Here is a 19,353-nt window from a genome sequence, read left to right as displayed (position 1 = left end):
GGGGGAAAAAAGTATTTAGTCAGCCACCAATTGTGCAAGTTCTCCCACTTAAAAAGATGAGAGAGGCCTGTAATTTTCATCATAGGTACACGTCAACCATGACAGACAAAATGAGGAAAAAAAATCCAGAAAATCACATTGTAGGATTTTTAATGAATTTATTTGCAAATTATGGTGGAAAATAAGTATTTGGTCAATAACAAAAGTTTCTCAATACTTTGTTATATACCCTTTGTTGGTAATGACACAGGTCAAACGTTTTCTGTAAGTCTTTCACACACTGTTGCTGGTATTTTGGCCCATTCCTCCATGCAGATCTCCTCTAGAGCAGTGATGTTTTGAGGCTGTCGCTGGGCAACACGGACTTTCAACTCCCTCCAAAGATTTTCTATGGGGTTGAGATCTGGAGACTGGCTAGGCCACTCCAGGACCTTGAAATGCTTCTTACGAAGCCACGTTGCCCGGGCGGTGTGTTTGGGATCATTGTCATGCTGAAAGACCCAGCCACGTTTCATCTTCAATGCCCTTGCTGATGGAAGGAGGTTTTCACTCAAAATCTCACGATACATGGCCCCATTCATTCTTTCCTTTACACGGATCAGTCGTCCTGGTCCCTTTGCAGAAAAACAGCCCCAAAGCATGATGTTTCCACCCCCATGCTTCACAGTAGGTATGGTGTTCTTTGGATCCAACTCAGCATTCTTTGTCCTCCAAACACGACGAGTTGAGTTTTTACCAAAAAGTTATATTTTGGTTTCATCTGACCATATGACATTCTCCCAATCCTCTTCTGGATCATCCAAATGCACTCTAGCAAACTTCAGACGGGCCTGGACATGTACTGGCTTAAGCAGGGGGACACGTCTGGCACTGCAGGATTTGAGTCCCTGGCGGCGTAGTGTGTTACTGATGGTAGGCTTTGTTACTTTGGTCCCAGCTCTCTGCAGGTCATTCACTAGGTCCCCCATGTGGTTCTGGGATTTTTGCTCACCGTTCTTGTGATCATTTTGACCCCACGGGGTGAGATCTTGCGTGGAGCCCCAGATCGAGGGAGATTATCAGTGGTCTTGTATGTCTTCCATTTCCTAATAATTGCTCCTACAGTTGATTTCTTCAAACCAAGCTGCTTACCTATTGCAGATTCAGTCTTCCCAGCCTGGTGCAGGTCTACAATTTTGTTTCTGGTGTCCTTTGACAGCTCTTTGGTCTTGGCCATAGTGGAGTTTGGAGTGTGACTGTTTGAGGTTGTGGACAGGTGTATTTTATACTGATAACAAGTTCAAACAGGTGCCATTAATACAGGTAACGAGTGGAGGACAGAGGAGCCTCTTAAAGAAGAAGTTACAGTTCTGTGAGAGCCAGAAATCTTGCTTGTTTGTAGGTGACCAAATACTTATTTTCCACCATAATTTGCAAATAAATTCATAAAAAATCCTACAATGTGATTTTCTGGAAAAAAAATGCTCAATTTGTCTTTCATAGTTGACGTGTACCTATGATGAAAATTACAGGCCTCTCTCATCTTTTTAAGTGGGAGAACTTGCACAATTGGTGGCTAACTAAATACTTTTTTTCCCAACTGTATCTTTCTTTCTCATTCATTTTTAGCCCCACGGTTATGTTTTCTGAGATGATCCTTAGCTCTATTTTAGCTGACGGCCCTTTGTGTGTGCCTGCGTCCCTGTGTATTTGTATTTATTAAGGATCAGCAGCTACTCTTCCTGGGGTCCAACAAAATTAAGGCAGTTATACAATTTTTAAAACATTACAATACACTGACAACAGATTTCACAACACATTGTGTGTGCACTCAGGCCACTACTCTACTACCACATATCTACAATACAAAATCCATGTGTACATGTGTGTATAGTGCGTATGTTATCGTGTGTGTAAGCATTTGTCTGTGCCTATGTTTGTGTTGCTTCACAGTCCCCGCTGTTCCATAAGGTGTATTTTTATCTGTTTTTTAAATCTAATTTTACTGCTTGCATCAGTTACTTGATGTGGAATAGAGTTCCATGTAGTCATGGCTCTATGTAGTACTCTGCACCTCCCATAGTCTGTTCTGGACTTGGGGATTGTGAAGAGATCTCCGGTGGCATGTCTTGTGGTGTATGCATGGGTGTCCGAGCTGTGTGCCAGTAGTTCAAACAGACAGCTCGGTGCATTCAACATGTCAGTACCTCTCACAAATACAAGTAGTGATGAAGTCAATCTCTCCTCCACTTTGAGCCAGGAAAGATTGACATGCATATGTGTGTGTGCCTGCGTGTGTGTCTGCAGAATGCAGGGAGAGTGTGTGCAGCGCTACAGAGTGTGCAGACGATACGGCAGTCGTGGTGGAGGAGGAGGGCGGGCTGGGCAGGGACACAGAGAACGTCCATGCCAACGGTATCCCTGGCACGCCCATATCTACCGGCTTCACCCCCTCACTGACGGATGACAGGATCTCTGTCTCCTCTAACGACACTCAGGTGCCCACCCACACTGCTCCCCAACGTAGAACGGCATTGGCTGCATCCTAAATGGCAACCTATTCTCTATATAGTGCACTACTTTTGACCACAGTCCTTTGGGCCCTTTGGGATTCAGACATTGTCTATGGAGTATTAACAGATTCATTGATAAATCTAGGTCATAGTGGCATCAGTTTGGTGTATTAATGTACATTTGTGTATATGAAAATGTATACTTTTTTGTTAATATAAGATGAATCTGTGCGTTTTGTTTTCTAGGAATCTGGAGCTACGAGCGGTTCGTCTCCTGTTGCTAAGTTCTCCCATATCCTCCAGAAGGATGCCTTTCTAGTTCTCCGCTCTCTCTGTAAACTGTCTATGAAGCCACTGTCTGATGGACCTCCTGATCCTAAGTAAGCTCTCCTTCATACCCTGTCACACTTAGTTACTGTACGAATAGACCGGTAGGCTATGGCCACAGGAAATTACTGTGTGATTGAACCTCTTGTTAAAACTTTACTTAAAGCCTACAGGTATAATAACTTAGCTTTATAACTTGTTATAAACTTTTTTTTATAATATCTTGTAATAAGGCTTATAATATGTTACGTCCCTCTATGCCAGGGCTGTTCAATTCCGGTCCTGGAGGGCTGAAACACAACTAGTGTTTGTTTCTACCTGGTAGTTAATTGGTGTCCCAGGTCTGAATTAGTCTCTTATTAGAAGGAGAGGATGAAAACTAGAAGTGTTTCAGCCCTCCAGGACCAGGATGGAACAGCCCTGCTCTATGCATAACATTGTCCACTGTCTCACTGTCTGTAAGTCCGGATCATTATGAGATGATTGTGTGACATTATAAAGATGACATACATGCTCATGGCAAGTCTTAACATGCATTATATTTGGATGCTTTAAGTAAATGTTCTGTTTGTCTCTGTAGATCTCACGAGCTACGCTCCAAGGTGCTGTCCCTCCAGCTGCTCCTGTCCATCCTGCAGAACGCGGGGCCCATCTTCAAGACCAACGAGATGTTCATCAACGCCATCAAGCAGTACCTGTGTGTGGCGCTGTCCAAGAACGGCGTCTCCTCTGTCCCCGAGGTCTTCGAGCTCTCGCTCTCCATCTTCCTCACCCTCCTCTCCCACTTCAAGACTCACCTCAAGATGCAAATCGAGGTACTGTAACTGGCTCGAATCATTATGAATGCGTCCCAAATGGCACCCTTTTCCCTTTGTAATGCTTTAATTTTTGCGTAGGGCTCTGGTCGAAAGTAGTGCACTACATAGGGAATAGGGTGCCATTTGAGACACACACAATAATGAATACACAGTGCATATCAACACAACAAGATTACGTTAAATTATTGATTTGTGTTTGAATGGCTTTGTAATTACTGTGTAGTAAACCCTTTACAAAATGATTGTTAGCAGATATGGTGGAGTTTCATCACTGAGTTTTTTCCCTCAGGTGTTTTTCAAGGAGATCTTCCTCTACATTCTGGAGACGTCCACCAGCTCCTATGATCATAAATGGATGGTGATCCAGAGCCTCACCAAGATCTGTGCAGGTTGGTGTCTGGTCTGTCGACTATACTTCACACTACCAGGCCTTTGTCTATCTGTAAAACCCTGATGATGGGTTGAAGCACGTTGGCTGTTCCAATAAAAAAACATGTTTTATCAAGTTCCATTGTCCTCCAAAAGTTGCTGAATTCCGTCTTCACTTCAGTTTGCTCCTCTGTTCATGTACCTTGAAGGGAGAGCGAGGTAGCGGCATTATTCCTTTCTCTTTGTTTTTCTGTCTCCCCGGCCCCAGATATGATAAAACCTCACACTACTGAGAATTTGACAGACTGACACTCACCTCTGTCTCTTGCTTCTCCTCACAGACGCCCAGAGTGTGGTGGATATCTATGTCAACTACGACTGTGACCTGAATGCTGCTAATATATTTGAGAGGCTGGTCAATTACCTATCAAAGATAGCACAGGGTAGAGTGGGGCATGAGCTTGGCACCACACCTTCTCAGGTAAGAGATGCTTCCAATGGACACTCACCCTCCATAGATCTCCTTTCCTCTTGTGTGTCCATTTGAATGTGTGTTCTTTTTGTTTGTAGGAGCTGAGCTTGAGGAAAAAGGGTCTGGAGTGTCTGGTGTCCATCCTCAAGTGTATGGTGGAGTGGAGCAATGATCAGTATGTGAACCCTAACTCTCAGACCAGTCTAGGTAAGATACCACTTACTTACTACTGTTGAATAAGAGCTGCTGTGTTTCCCCTGAGACCAAGCCATCCTCATTCACAACCAGAGCTACTGCATTAGCCTTTCTTACTGATGCAAACCCTCTGAGGCGCGACCTTTAACTACACATCTGAGATCTCTCTCCAGCTCACACGGAACTACATTTTTGTTTATCGGTACATGTTTCACCACCATTACTGATCTGGATCTGTTTTGCTCTCCATCTTTGATCTTGTAAGGAAGAGCAGGTAGAGCAGGTAAATCCTGAAATGTATTCCTAGCCTTAGAAACCCATCGTTCCAGTTAGAGCCTGAGGTTGATCTTGATTATCAGTTTTAGCAGAAATCCCCCCTGGCTTAGTGTTAGGTAGTAGCTACCTTTCAGTTTGTTGTGTGGCCTTGTGTTTGTTAACCCGCTGTGAACACTGGTGTTCAGGCTTATAGCAGCAGACCTGGTACAGTAGTGAGCCCCTGAGATGATCCAGGTTGAGACTTCTAACAGTGTTTATAAAGGAAAGGGTTATTCTTAATATTATGGGATGTCCCTATGTGCCGCCCCTCTCCTCTGTAGGCCAGGAAAAGCATGTGGATCAGGAGCCCAGTGAGAGCACCAAGCCCCCAGAGAGTATCAACCACTACGGCAGCCTAAACTCTCTGGACTCCACCGCCTCCTCAGGCATCGGCTCCTACAGCACCCTCATGTCAGGAACGGACAACGCAGAGCAGTTCGAGGTCCTCAAGCAGCAGAAAGAGATCATCGAGCAAGGCATTGACCTGTAAGTGTGTTGGAGACTGGAAGTGTAGCCAGAGCAGCTATCAGTGGCCCAGAATGCTCAGTGTGGCTGTGTTTGAGAGCATCAATTCTGCTCAGTCCGACTGAGCAGACTGACTGATCTACAAATCATAATGATTAGTTATTTAGGATGCAAGGTGATTTGTAGATTAGTCAATCTGCTCAGTCTGTGATAAGTGACTGAGCAGAATTCATGCTCTCAAACATGCCTGTGTCATACAGATGCGTCATTTCCCCCTCTCTCTCTTCCTGTGCAGGTTCAACAAGAAGCCAAAGAGGGGCATCCAGTACCTGCAGGAGCAAGGGATGCTGGGTACCACACCAGAGGACCTAGCCCAGTTCCTGCACCAGGAGGAGAGGCTAGACTCTGTAAGCATCTGCTGAAATTACATGCAATCAATGAGACTAACTTCCTCTTAGCCTGTAAAAAGACCATCTTTATCGGATATAATATATATTTCTATGTACATATCTAGCTTGTGTTCTTCTTACTGATGTCCACAAATATATTGAATATACACTGTATTTGCATTGTGTTTGTGTATATTTAAATGCCTCTGAATGGACTTCCTTCTTCGCTTATCAGACTCAGGTTGGTGAGTTCATCGGGGATAACGAGCGCATTAATAAAGAGGTGATGTACGCCTACGTTGACCAGATGGATTTCCAAGGCAAGGACTTTGTCTCGGCTCTGCGTCTGTTCCTGGAGGGCTTCCGTCTGCCCGGAGAGGCCCAGAAGATAGATCGGCTCATGGAAAAATTTGCGGCCAGATATTTAGAATGTAACCAAGGGTGAGTCTCTATCTGCTTTCCATCTCAGTAGACAGGATGCATGGTCTGTGTCCCAAATGGCACCCTTTTCCCTTTATAGTGCACTACTTTTGACAAAGGTATAGGGTGCCATTTGGGATGCAATCCATGGTGTGACTTAATAGATGTAGGTTGTTCTAATGTTAGGCCAAGGCTGCAGATCCGAAGGTAACCGCCCCGTTCCCCTGGAAGCCTCTTCCCCAGAGCTGAAGATCCGAGTCACGTTCTGTTCATGTGTTTCTTTACCTCTACCTTACACACAAATGTTTGTGGTCACCCTCCCTTCACATTTCTCACTGTCAATCGGGAATGATAATTCTTCAAGTTTTACCCATATATCTGCATGCCAACCATTTGATCTCAATCAGTTTAATGATAATTTGCATTTCGATCTTCTTGAGATGTAGAGTGTTGTTACTAAGATCTTGTAAGCCTGGTGGCGCACGCTGTTGCGTTTTGGCCGCATGAGAGAGAAATGTGACCATTCGCATAATCATCCTGAAATCTCCGTAAGAAATTAGGTGGTATTTGTTGTCTTACAGTAACGTTATACAAGCTATTATATTCGGTTCTGTTATGTAGAATACTATCATTATGATCTTGCAGGCATTGATTCAGTGTTGATCTAACTTTATTAAACGAGCACCTTTCTCCATTCATCACTGAAATTCACCAGAGTAGCCTGTTCTCTGGGCAGCCGAACGAGTAGAGCAGAGACTGCGTAAAGCTTCTGACTTTTAGCTGTCTGGAAGAGGGTTCCAGAGAATTCGTATCCGCAGCCACTCCGATAATGTTATTACACAGTACATGTTATGACATTGGTGTTTTTCTCTGTTCCTTCAGGCAAACTGAGTTCGCCAGTGCAGATACAGCCTACGTCCTGGCTTATTCAATCATTATGCTGACAACAGACCTTCACAGTCCACAAGTAAGTCTCTCAAGCATTTTTAATGAGTGTTTATTGATTAAGAGAGGTCATTTTCACGTGTTAATACATGAGCTGTGACTAAACATTACATTTTTTTAGGTGAAGAATAAAATGACTAAAGAGCAATACATCAAGATGAACCGAGGAATCAATGACAGCAAAGATTTACCTGAGGAGTACCTGTCAGCCATTTACGATGAAATCGCAGGGAAGAAAATAGCCATGAATGAAACCAAAAAATTAACCCTCAAATCCAGCAAACAAAGTAAGTTGCTGGATGACAAAATGGCAAGGGTCAAGAAGAAACAAGCACACTAAATGGATCCAAAGCTAGTCTGTCCTCAGAGGCACAGTGATGGCATCAACATGGGGTCTTGTGTGGTTAGTTGTTGACAGTGTGTGTACAGTAGGTGTGTTTTGTATGTGAGAGCATGCCCACCAAGTCTCTGTTTCCTCTCCAGGTGTGGCCAGTGAGAAGCAGCGGCGTCTGCTGTATAACGTAGAGATGGAGCAGATGGCTAAGACAGCCAAGGCCCTGATGGAGGCAGTCAGCCACGTCCAGGCTCCCTTCACCAGCGCCACGCACCTAGACCACGTCAGGCCCATGTTCAAGGTAACTCACCTAGACCACGTCAGACCCATGTTCAAGGTAACCCACCTAGACCACGTCAGACCCATGTTCAAGGTCACCCACCTTGACCACGTCAGACCGATGTTCAAGTTACCCACCTTGACCACGTCAGACCCATGTTCAAGGTAACCCACCTAGACCACGTCAGACCCATGTTCAAGGTCACCTTGACCACGTCAGACTCATGTTCAAGGTCACCCACCTTGACCACGTCAGACCCATGTTCAAAGTCACCCACCTTGACCACGTCAGACCCATGTTCAAGGTCACCCACCTTGACCACGTCAGACCCATGTTCAAGGTCACCCACCTTGACCACGTCAGACCCATGTTCTAGGTAACCCACCTAGACCACGTCAGATCCATGTTCAAGGTCACCCACCTAGACCACGTCAGACCCATGTTCAAGGTCACCCACCTTGACCACGTCAGACCCATGTTCAAGGTAACCCACCTAGACCACGTCAGACCCATGTTCAAGGTAACCCACCTTGACTACGTCAGACCCATGTTCAAGGTAACCTACCTTGACCACGTCAGACCCATGTTCAAGGTGCCCTACCTAGACCACTTCAGACCCATGTTCAAGGTTACCCACCTTGACCACGTCAGACCCATGTTCAAGGTAACCTACCTTGACCACGTCAGACCCATGTTCAAGGTAACCCACCTAGACCACGTCAGACCCATGTTCAAGGTAACCTACCTTGACCACGTCAGACCCATGTTCAAGGTAACCCACCTAGACCACGTCAGACGCATGTTCAAGGTTACCCACCTAGACCACGTCAGACCCATAGAATTTGAATTCTAATTTTTTTAATGAATGAAAACAATTATAACACTCCTTCTATTTCTATGGTTAGACCTATGTTCAAGGTAACTCACCTAGACCTTCTCAGACCAATAGAATTCAAATGAATTACCGGTAGGACAAACATTTGAATGAATCTCATTCTGTTTATGTATTCAGACCAATGTTCATATGTTACCATTACTCACAGTACTAATGCATTCCTTTCAGTATAAAATGGGATTGTAGCTGATGCTGTAACCAAATGCAGAATACCATTTTAAGATCGTATTACACATTTTTACACTCAAATGTAGTTATATCTTTTTATATTTGTTGCACCAGCATCCTTGGTCTGGACAACCCTCATAAAATCCTTCTTTGTGTACTGACTTTGTGTGTGTGTTCTTCCCCAGTTGGCATGGACCCCGTTCTTAGCAGCGTTCAGTGTGGGTCTTCAGGACTGTGATGACACTGGGGTAGCCTCTCTGTGTCTGGAGGGGATCCGCTGTGCCATCAGGATAGCCTGCATCTTCACCATCCAACTGGAGCGTGATGCGTACGTCCAGGCCCTGGCGCGGTTCACCCTGCTCACAGCCAGCTCTGGTATCTCTGAGATGAAGCAGAAGAACATTGACACCATCAAGACTCTCATCACCGTTGCCCACACTGATGGAAACTACCTGGGCAACTCCTGGCATGAGGTTAGTCTCATTCTGTCTTCTATAGCAGTGCTTCTTAATCCTGGTCCCGGGGACCCCAAAGTGTGCACATTTAGTTTTTTGCCCTAGCACTACACAGCTGATTCAAATGATCAACTGATCATTCAGCTTTGATGATTTGAATCAGGTGTGTAGTGCTAGGGCAGAACATTCAATGTCCACCCCTTCGGGACCCCAGGACCAGGATTAAGAAACACTGTTCTATAGCATATTGTTACTGCATTTCAGTGGTTCACCTCTTGATCAACCAGGATATTAAGACAACATTTTCATTGACTTCTCTCTCCCAGTATATTGTCACTGTTTTTTAATTGTTGACCGACTTGGTTGTTGTCAGAAAATACATTTGTTTTCAATCACTTACCTGGCTAAATAAAGGTTAAATAGTAGTAACTCTCACTTCTCTCCTGCTAGTTCACAAATGAGAATGAGAATGTTTTTAATGACTTACCTATCTAAATAAAGGTTGAATAGTAACAAACAGTATTAATCCCAACTCTTCTGTCCTCTTTCACAGATCCTGAAGTGTATCAGTCAGTTGGAGCTGGCCCAGCTAATCGGGACAGGGGTGAAGGCTCGCTACCTCTCAGGGACGGTCCCAGCCAAAGGGGGCCTCCTGGCCAGCCTGAGAGAGCAGGCCTCAGACAGCTCAGAGTACCTGGGACTGGGTCAGTCCTCTCGCCTCTCCAAGACAGAGGCCGCGTCCCAAATGGCACCCTATTCCCTTTTCCAACCTAACCCCATAGGGCTCTGGTAAAAAGTAGTGCACTATATGGGAAATACTACGGTGCCATTTGGGATGCACCCAGGCTTTTAGATTAGATACTCTCTGGGCTATTGTCACAATGCCTGGTTTGGTTGTACATGTATATCAATGTTTATCTTATAATTAAATGTCCTATCATGGTTGATGTTAATTTTTTTGATATTTTTTACATAATGTGTAATGTATCATTTTCTGACTATTGGGGTTTTCTTAAAACATGTACCTTCAGCTATTTCTCATTACACATTGTTTATCTTGCAGTTGGAGGTAATGTGGACCGTAAACAAATAGCCAGTATTCAGGAGTCCATTGGAGAGGCAAGCTCCCAGAGTGTAGTCGTTGCTGTTGACAGGTAGGCTGATAGAATGGGCCCTATGATGGAATTGATTCAATATTTTGTTTCCTATCTCCAGTTTTATAATGCAAAAACCTCTAAAAGAAGTCACTATTGCAAATGGAGAAAATGTAATCTTATGTTGTTTTTTTTCAGGATATTTACTGGTTCTACCAGACTTGATGGCAATGCAATAGGTTGGTATTGATTGAAATGTCTCTACAAATAAATGCTGTGTAGATTTAACCTAATTTGTGCTGAAAGTAATTGTTTAAAAAATAATGGTTTAAACAACTAAATAAATCAGTTTGAATCGAGGGAGGTAGTTTGTACACTGAAATTATACAGGGTAGATGCATGATATATTCAAACATTGTTTGAATATACATGGATATTAACAGGTTGATATGCATTTGTTGTCTTTTTGCAGTTGATTTTGTCCGGTGGTTGTGTGCTGTATCAATGGACGAGCTTGCCTCACCAACACATCCGCGTATGTTTAGCCTTCAGAAGATTGTGGAGATTTCCTACTACAACATGGGCCGCATCAGGCTTCAATGGTCTAGAATTTGGGAAGTCATCGGGGACCATTTTAACAAGGTACTGGTTTCGTATTTTTTATTACGGTAGCAATTTCTGTTGAAAGAAATGCATCATCTGCATGTATTTATATGGTGCTGTTCAATTGCTGGTTTTGGGGTGAGACAACAGTGGTTGAGATGCATTTGTATCTGTACAGGTTGGATGTAACTCCAACGAGGATGTGGCTATATTTGCTGTTGACTCCCTGAGGCAGCTGTCTATGAAATTCTTAGAAAAAGGAGAGCTCGCAAACTTCCGATTCCAGAAGGATTTCTTGAGGCCTTTTGAACATATCATGAAAAAGAACAGGTCAGCTTTGTTTTATTTTGTAACCTGCACTAATTAGTGCATGGAATGAAATTCCAATGCTTGTCAAAATTGCTGCAATTGTATCCTTTGTGGCCTTCTAAAATGATTCAATGATTCAAACCGTGAAAACTATTCAGACCTTGAAACAATTCAGTGATTCAAACCTTGAAATTATTCAATGATTCAAACCTGGAAAATTATTAAAACACTGAAATGATGCAATGATTCAATAATGATTCAAACTGTAATGCCCACAGGTCTCCTACCATTCGAGACATGGTGGTGAGGTGTATAGCTCAGATGGTGAACTCCCAGGCTGGGAACATCCGGTCGGGGTGGAAGAACATCTTCTCAGTGTTCCACCTGGCAGCCTCGGACCAGGACGGGAGCATCGTAGAGCTTGCCTTCCAAACCACCGGCTACATCGTCAGTAAGTGTTGGGTTATCTGACTAACACTAGCTACTCCTTGGTCAATGACATGACTTACCAATGTAAACATTAAGAATAATAGAGGATGGTAGTGCAAAGAGAAACTCAAAGACACTTATTTATTACCCTTTCCTATTTCTAGATTTTTTTCAAAGTATATTTTGTGCAAGTCATTTCTCTGTTTTATCTTTTTGTTTCTCAGCTAACGTATTTGAGAAGCACTTCCCGGCCACCATTGACTCTTTCCAGGATGCTGTGAAGTGTCTGTCTGAGTTTGCCTGCAACGCCTCCTTCCCTGACACCAGCATGGAGGCCATCCGCCTCATACGCCACTGTGCCAAATATGTGTCTGAGAGGCCACAGGTGAGCAGTGAGCACTATATTGTGAAGGACTTGAAATACTCCAACAATAAACAGTTTGATGGTGTACATCAGAGATAAAACTAAGATTTTTAGTAGTTGGACAGAAGTTATAAAGTATTAAATACTCAAAACAAACAAACTATTGTAGGGGAAATCAGTGATAATGGAGATCACCTAAACTAAAAGGGAATGTATGGATTCAGGTATAATTTATTCAGGAGAATCCAACTCTCTGAATGGACATGAGATTCCTCTCTTACCCATGGATGTAAACCTCTCCTCCCTCTCTTGCCAGGCCTTCAAAGACTACACCAGCGATGACATGAATGTAGGCCCGGAGGACCGGGTGTGGGTGCGAGGATGGTTCCCCATCCTGTTTGAGCTCTCCTGCATCATCAACCGGTGTAAACTGGACGTCAGGACCAGGTAAGCCCCTTCTCATCCTACCTGGAACAAACTTCTAGGGAGTTTTTCCAGGCCACTGTGCTTCTGCATTGCTTGCTCTTTGGGGTTTATGCCATTTATCTGTAAAACACTTTGTGACAACTTCTGATGTAAAAAGGCCATTATAAAATACATTTGATTGATTTGATTGAATACCAGTGTCCCTAGTCCTTGTCTCATCTCCTGACTGGAGAAAGATGAGTCAAATCAAATATATAAACAATGAACTAGCAGCAATAGTCTTCTTTTTCCTTTGTCAACCTGACTCGAGGCATGAATAAATGAGTTTCACAAGTGATGTGATCATCCCTGCTTTTGTTGCCTTAATGAATAAAACAGCATAAAATAAATTTTTCTGAGTGTGGACCCTCTACTAATATATCATCCCTGTTTCCTTAACATTGCTCTAGGGGCTTGACTGTGATGTTTGAGGTGATGAAGACCTACGGTCACACCTACAAGAAACACTGGTGGCAGGATCTGTTCAGGATCATCTTTAGGATCTTTGACAACATGAAACTTCCAGAGCAGCAAACTGAGGTCAGATTAAGCTCACGATTTTCAGGAACTATGTGTCACAGCCATAAAATACATAGTGTGTGTCCTAAATGGTTGGGCACTATGGGTCCTGGTCAAAAGTAGTGCACTACAAAGGGAATAAGGTGCTAACTGCTACACACTAATGAACTTCCTTTTCCTCTTCAAACCCAGAAAGCTGAATGGATGACCACCACCTGTAACCATGCACTTTACGCCATCTGTGATGTCTTCACTCAGTACTTTGAGCCTCTCAGCGATATTCTCCTGGATGATATCCTGTCCCAACTGTACTGGTGTGTGCAACAAGGTGAGAGGAGGGAGCTGGTTGGTTCCCTGTCTCATCTCAAACACCTCAGAGTTTAGAACTCTCTCTTTCTTCCCTCTCTCTATCTTTGACCTGCTCTCCCTCCCCTCTCTCTCCCTCCCTCCTCTCTTCCTTTGACCCTCTCTCTCTCCCCCCGCTGTCTCTCCCTCCCTCTGACCTCTTCTGTCTCTCCTCAGACAACGAGCAGCTGGCGCGCTCAGGGACCAACTGTCTGGAAAATGTGGTCATTCTGAACGGGGAGAAGTTCAGCCCAGAGATATGGGACAAAACCTGCAACTGTATGCTGGACATCTTCAAAACAACCATCCCTCATGCGTAAGACACTTTTTATTCACAGGGAGTTATTACTACAGTTGAACCACTGTAAGTGTGCAGAGTTCATAGCAAGAGTAAATTGACTCTGTTCTCTATTGGGCTTGCTCTCCTTAGGTTACTGACGTGGAGACCAGCAAGAGCAGAGGGGGAGCTGATGTCACAGTACGACCTCTCAAACCTGGTAGGTTTACTGCTCATGTGTGTTCGCCATTCCATTTTGACAATTTATTTGGTTTATGTTTGAGAATTTACATTGACTTCCCAATACAGTACTTCTTAACGCTCAAATTAATCGAAACAAGATGCTAAGTTGTGATCAACGTTCCATCAATTTTTTGGCACTGAGCAAATTTCAGGTCTGCTGAGTGCAAACTTTAACCTTGTGAAATGTCTGTGCAACTTCCAGTGCTGGTTTACTGTGAACACTGAGGCTGTACCCACTTTAATTTACTGTTTTAACAGTGGCCAATCAAGCTGCTGTGGCTAACTGATCATAATGTAGGCCTACCAGAGTGGCCTACCATAAAAACAATGGAGAAAATGCAGCCTATCATTCAGCCTACAAAAGCAGCCAATGTGTGGTGTTCAATGTAGGCCTACATTACATTAGACCTTTGAAAAAAACATGCAGGGCTTGACATTAACCTGTTTATCCACTTGTCCTTCAGACAAGGAAGTGACTGAACATTTTGTTGTATTGTTTGATGCAAGAAACCACTTTACAAAATGAAATTGATTATTATTCCCATACCATTATGACAGAGAATCAGACAAATTATGCTACCCTCTGCCTATTGGCTACTTAGTTTATTCAAGCCTGTCTCAAAATACAACACTGCCCCTTTAAGACATAAAAATAAGCTCTTTACCTGAATTGCTATAACTGGGCTAATAACTCACTAACTAGCAAATAATATGAACAAATGTGCACAAGTGGCTACATACAGCTCTCACTTTGATCTCAAAACAAGCGCATAATAATCGCGACCGCTCATGCTGTAAAACAATCCAGTTCAAAGTGAATGGCACAAATCCACATATGGCAATGGTTTATTTGCATATAGGCCTATTGCAGCTCTGATTGGTTACGACACACCGTTCTGTGTAGAGTACGGGCTGAGTCTTGCCTGTCAATGCAATAGAATCCTACTCCGATGCGCTCTGCCTACAACAAAATCTCTTGCGTAGTTAGTTTTGCATACTAAGTCTTGCATAGTTTTGGTATGTTGCATTGAAAGTGGCTAATATTGCGTTGATTCGATCACAATTCCCACAGTAAAGGGAAACGTTGATAGTGTTAACTAACGGGGAAAACTATAGAAAGTTGAGTGAAGTTCAATCTCGTGCTTGGGCTGATTTTTCTTCTGAGCGGAAGTCCCTGGGGAGCTGCGCGAAGTTTAGAGGAAACATTGGTTGAGATTATGTATGATGAAGTGTTTGGTGTGGACCCTCTCTGGTGTTCTCAGGACTCCATATCCCAGAAGTCAGTGGACATTCAGACTCGTACGGAGGACCAGCAGTCAGTGTGCAGTGTGGACAGGATCTCCCTGGAGAACCAGAGGCAGAGGACGTACAGCGGCTCCTCGGGCACATATGAGGATGGCCCCAGAGCTAGGAACCCAGCCAGTGAGTTTGTATGGAGGTTTATGGGCAAGTCCTAGGCAGCCCTCCCCTGATTAAGTCTCTCCATTGTCAATGACCCATGCCTCTCACCTCTCCCCCGGTCCCTGTCTCTCACCTTCTCTCCCCCGGTCCCTGTCTCTCACCTTCTCTTCCCCTGTCCCTGTCTCTCACCTTCTCTTGCCCTGTCCCTGTCTCTCACCTTCTCTCCCCCTGTCCGTCTCTCACCTTCTCTCCCCCTGTCCGTCTCTCACCTTCTCTTGCCCTGTCCCTGTCTCTCACCTTCTCTCCCCCTGTCCCTGTCTCTCACTTTCTCTCCCCCTGTCCGTCTCTCACCTTCTCTCCCCCTGTCCGTCTCTCACCTTCTCTCCCCCTGTCCGTCTCTCACCTTCTCTCCCCCTGTCCGTCTCTCACTTCTCTCCCCCTGTCCGTCTCTCACCTTCTCTCCCCCTGTCCGTCTCTTTACCTTCTCTCCCCCTGTCCGTCTCTCACCTTCTCTCCCCCTGTCCGTCTCTCACCTTCTCTCCCCTGTCCGTCTCTCACCTTCTCTCCCCCTGTCCGTCTCTCACCTTCTCTCCCCCTGTCCGTCTCTCACCTTCTCTCCCCTGTCCGTCTCTCACCTTCTCTCCCCCTGTCCGTCTCTCACCTTCTCTCCCCCTGTCCGTCTCTCACCTTCTCTCCCCCTGTCCGTCTCTCTCCCTGCCTCCTATTCATCTCCCCCTGCCCCTCAAACTGGCTGTCCTGTGTCTGTCAATGTGTTGCAGAGGTGCAGGAGCAGAGGTTATTCTCAGCGCTGCTCATTAAGTGTGTTGTGCAGCTGGAGTTGATCCAGACGATAGACAACATGGTCTTCTTCCCCGCCACCAGCAGGAAGGAGGACGCAGAGAACCTGGCTGCTGCACAGGTAACCACAGAGTTTTTACTGAAGTCACACTGTTTCAATAACTGAAGCAAAGCCAGTAAGGGCAAAATGTATTTTATGGCAAATAATATTTTGAGAGGGGCTATAAATGTTATTACAACTGAAAAAAGGATGTGAATTAGTATGGCTTACTAGCATTTGGTTATAACTGAGCACTGTGTTGCTGTCAACCTCTCCAGAGAGACACAGTAGATGCAGATGTCCAGTTGGAGGCCCAGGACCAGGGAATGTACCACTATCTGACCTCGGATCAGCTCTTCAAACTGCTAGACTGTCTGCTGGAGTCCCACTGCTTCGCCAAGGCCTTTAACTCCAACAACGAGCAGAGGACTGTCCTGTGGAAGGCAGGTGGGTGACTCAGGACCCTCGATACCAGGGGTGTCAAACATGCGGCCCGGATACGGCCCTCGAGGGGGTCCAATGGATGGTTTGAGTAAAACATTTAATTAAACAAACAAATTGTATTAACTAATTCAATATACTTTAAAATGACTAAAACCAAATCAAAACTGTGTAGAAATGATAATGGGCCTTTATTCATACAGTTTCTTGACTGTCCAGTTCGCTAACAATCACTAGACTGTCAGGGATCATCAAAAATTCCAAACATTATGGATAGAGGAATTTAATTTTCTGTTGCCAATTTTGATGGCAAGGAAATCTAACAAATGTTTAGTGCGGCCCTCCAGACCTCGTTGAAGACCGAATGCACCCCCCGGGGCAAAATGAGTTCCACACCCCTGCTCTATACCTTCACACTATCACAGCAAACTCTAATCTAGAGCTGTATGTATCAAGCGTTGTGTCTATGTGTCTTTTAGATCATAATGAATAAGATTACATGGACAGGTAGGACCTGATCCCAGTTCAGCACTCCTACTCTGAGACACTTGATACATACGGCCTCAGACTAACATGCAGTTGGCTCACAGCATGTTGGTGTTTCTAAGGTTTCAAGGGGAAGTCCAAACCCAACCTGTTGAAGCAGGAGACCAACAGTCTGGCCTGTGGCCTCCGCATCCTGTTCCGCATGTACACAGACGACAGCCGCAAGGCAGCCTGGGAGGAGGTGCAGAGACGACTGCTCAAGTAAGAACATAAAGATAATGTTTTTTTTTTACTGTTCTTTAACAAGACACTGTTCAAGTAAGAACTTAGCTAGAGGAAATGGTGCTATTGACTTGTGTTAAGAGTTTGTCTGTTCAGCACCTTTTAGTGCCTTATTGTGGACAAGAGTGAATAGTACAGACTTTGAGGCAAGAACCTATATTTTGCTAGCCTGGTCAATCAGACTGACTGTTGCGCTCACATTTTGTTTAAAGTGAAACAGAATGTGAGTTATCCCGAGATCAGGCTGGGTTCCACCAGGCTAATATTCTGCTGCTCGGATCTGGAAATAAGTGCCACACTCACTCACTCTTCCTTAACGTGTCTCTGTCTATTGCAGTGTGTGTGGGGAGGCCCTGGCCTACTTCCTCACTCTGACGTCAGAGAGCCACCGAGAAGCCTGGACCAATCTCCTCCTCCTCTTCCTCACCAAGGTCGTAAAGATCAGCGATGACAGGGTGAGTCAATCAGAAAGTATAGCCACATACACCTCTGATGTGAAGTTTCCCCTAGGTACAGATCTAGGATCAGCTTCCCCTCCCCCAGTCTTAACCTTAACCATAGTGGGGGGAAATGTAAAACTCACCCAAGATCAGCGTCTAGGGGCAATTTCACCCTAAACCCCATATACAACACAGTACCAAAAAAATAAGATGTGATTTTCCCTTCCCATGTCTTTGATGGAGAATGAGCTAATCGGGTCCCCTCCTGTATCCCTGTACTATCCAGTTCAAGGCCCATGCATCCAGGTACTACCCGCTTCTCTGTGAGATCATGCAGTTTGACCTGATTCCAGAACTCCGGGCCGTGCTACGTAAGTTCTTTCTCCGCATCGGCAACGCCTTCGACATCTCACTGCTGCCTAGTCACCGAGAGGAGCAAGGGCCTGCTGGGAGCCAGTGACATCATCACTAGTGGACCAGCACAGGACACAGGCTGCTCAGTCTCTCTCTGGGGTGGGTGAGGGGAAGGATGCATCCCAAATGGCACCCTTTTCCTTGTGTAATGCACTACTTTTGACCAGGACTCATAGGGCTCTGGTCAAAAGTATTGCACTATATAGGGAATAGGGTGCCATTTGGGACACAGACGAAGAGGTGGAACCCTCTGTTACTGTGAACTCTGCCCCAGTGAGGGCCACAAGGGATTCTTAAAGTGGACTGCAGTTAGCTGGAAGTGGTGGATCCTGCAGAATGGTACTGGAAGCTCCTTCATGGATCCTCCAGGCTGCACACAGTGATGTTCCTGTCTGAGATTAACTATTGACAGTAGTGTGGTGAGTGGGGCCCACAAAAGCACTGAATGAATGGCTTCCTTGTACAGCATAGAAATACTCCACAAGATCATACAGATGGTTATAAAGGTGCAATTATTCTGGTCATTTCTCCCCCTCTGACCAGAGGGCTAACTAACATTATGGAGGGTGTGATGTGTGCTTTTTGGTATCTCTTGGCATTCTTTTATGGAACAGAGGTATGAAATTGTTAGTGAAAAGGATGAGTAACGTTAGCAGTGATTTTCTTTTGCACAGCCATTAGGTACCAAACAGCAGCCCTCAAACTAGACAATTAAAGTAGCTTTGTAGTATTGTAATATACTAAGGCTGTGTTTACAGACCAGACAGCCCAATTCTGATATTTTTTCCACTAATTGGTCTTTTCACCAATCACAATCAGATCAATTAGTGTAAAAAAGATCAGAATCAGGCTGCCGGTGTAAACGCAGTCTAAAACCTGTCATTTGTGTTTTCTTTTGAAATCTAACAGCACTTGTCATTTCATAAGCGCACTGGCATTTTCTCACTACAACTTATCCTTACCATGACACTAATGTATGAAAACGAGTAAATGTTATTCCATTCTGTATATACTGTAGTACTTTATTTAAATGTAAACACATTTGAATTTGCTCAATCTTGTCA

General features: G+C 44.6%; 1 protein-coding gene across 2 annotated transcripts in view; it reads left to right on the top strand.

Annotated features, from left to right (window-relative positions):
• Nucleotides 1-19,297, top strand: part of LOC121580888 (brefeldin A-inhibited guanine nucleotide-exchange protein 1) — a 31,089-nt gene extending 11,792 nt beyond the window's left edge. For both annotated transcript variants that reach the window (XM_041896037.1, XM_041896036.1), the window contains 31 exons: nt 2,287-2,477; nt 2,739-2,872; nt 3,400-3,634; nt 3,927-4,026; nt 4,348-4,487; nt 4,577-4,685; nt 5,270-5,474; nt 5,749-5,860; nt 6,078-6,283; nt 7,145-7,229; nt 7,329-7,494; nt 7,691-7,842; nt 9,070-9,357; nt 9,893-10,043; nt 10,403-10,493; nt 10,632-10,672; nt 10,906-11,075; nt 11,215-11,366; nt 11,624-11,796; nt 11,999-12,159; nt 12,455-12,585; nt 13,014-13,143; nt 13,315-13,450; nt 13,645-13,783; nt 13,898-13,964; nt 15,250-15,409; nt 16,168-16,307; nt 16,505-16,673; nt 17,276-17,414; nt 17,773-17,890; nt 18,162-19,297. In XM_041896037.1, coding sequence (XP_041751971.1) covers nt 2,287-2,477; nt 2,739-2,872; nt 3,400-3,634; nt 3,927-4,026; nt 4,348-4,487; nt 4,577-4,685; nt 5,270-5,474; nt 5,749-5,860; nt 6,078-6,283; nt 7,145-7,229; nt 7,329-7,494; nt 7,691-7,842; nt 9,070-9,357; nt 9,893-10,043; nt 10,403-10,493; nt 10,632-10,672; nt 10,906-11,075; nt 11,215-11,366; nt 11,624-11,796; nt 11,999-12,159; nt 12,455-12,585; nt 13,014-13,143; nt 13,315-13,450; nt 13,645-13,783; nt 13,898-13,964; nt 15,250-15,409; nt 16,168-16,307; nt 16,505-16,673; nt 17,276-17,414; nt 17,773-17,890; nt 18,162-18,335 — 4,565 coding nt within the window. In that variant the 3' untranslated portion in view covers nt 18,336-19,297. The remainder of the gene's footprint in view (nt 1-2,286; nt 2,478-2,738; nt 2,873-3,399; nt 3,635-3,926; nt 4,027-4,347; nt 4,488-4,576; nt 4,686-5,269; nt 5,475-5,748; nt 5,861-6,077; nt 6,284-7,144; nt 7,230-7,328; nt 7,495-7,690; nt 7,843-9,069; nt 9,358-9,892; nt 10,044-10,402; nt 10,494-10,631; nt 10,673-10,905; nt 11,076-11,214; nt 11,367-11,623; nt 11,797-11,998; nt 12,160-12,454; nt 12,586-13,013; nt 13,144-13,314; nt 13,451-13,644; nt 13,784-13,897; nt 13,965-15,249; nt 15,410-16,167; nt 16,308-16,504; nt 16,674-17,275; nt 17,415-17,772; nt 17,891-18,161) is intronic.
• Nucleotides 19,298-19,353: the final 56 nt, after the last annotated feature.

This window comes from Coregonus clupeaformis, chromosome 14 (genome assembly GCF_020615455.1).
Source record: "Coregonus clupeaformis isolate EN_2021a chromosome 14, ASM2061545v1, whole genome shotgun sequence".
In the NCBI taxonomy this organism is placed as follows: domain Eukaryota; kingdom Metazoa; phylum Chordata; class Actinopteri; order Salmoniformes; family Salmonidae; genus Coregonus; species Coregonus clupeaformis.
The sequence above is the reverse complement of the archived record's forward strand: the minus strand, read 5'-3'. Positions and strand labels throughout refer to the sequence as shown.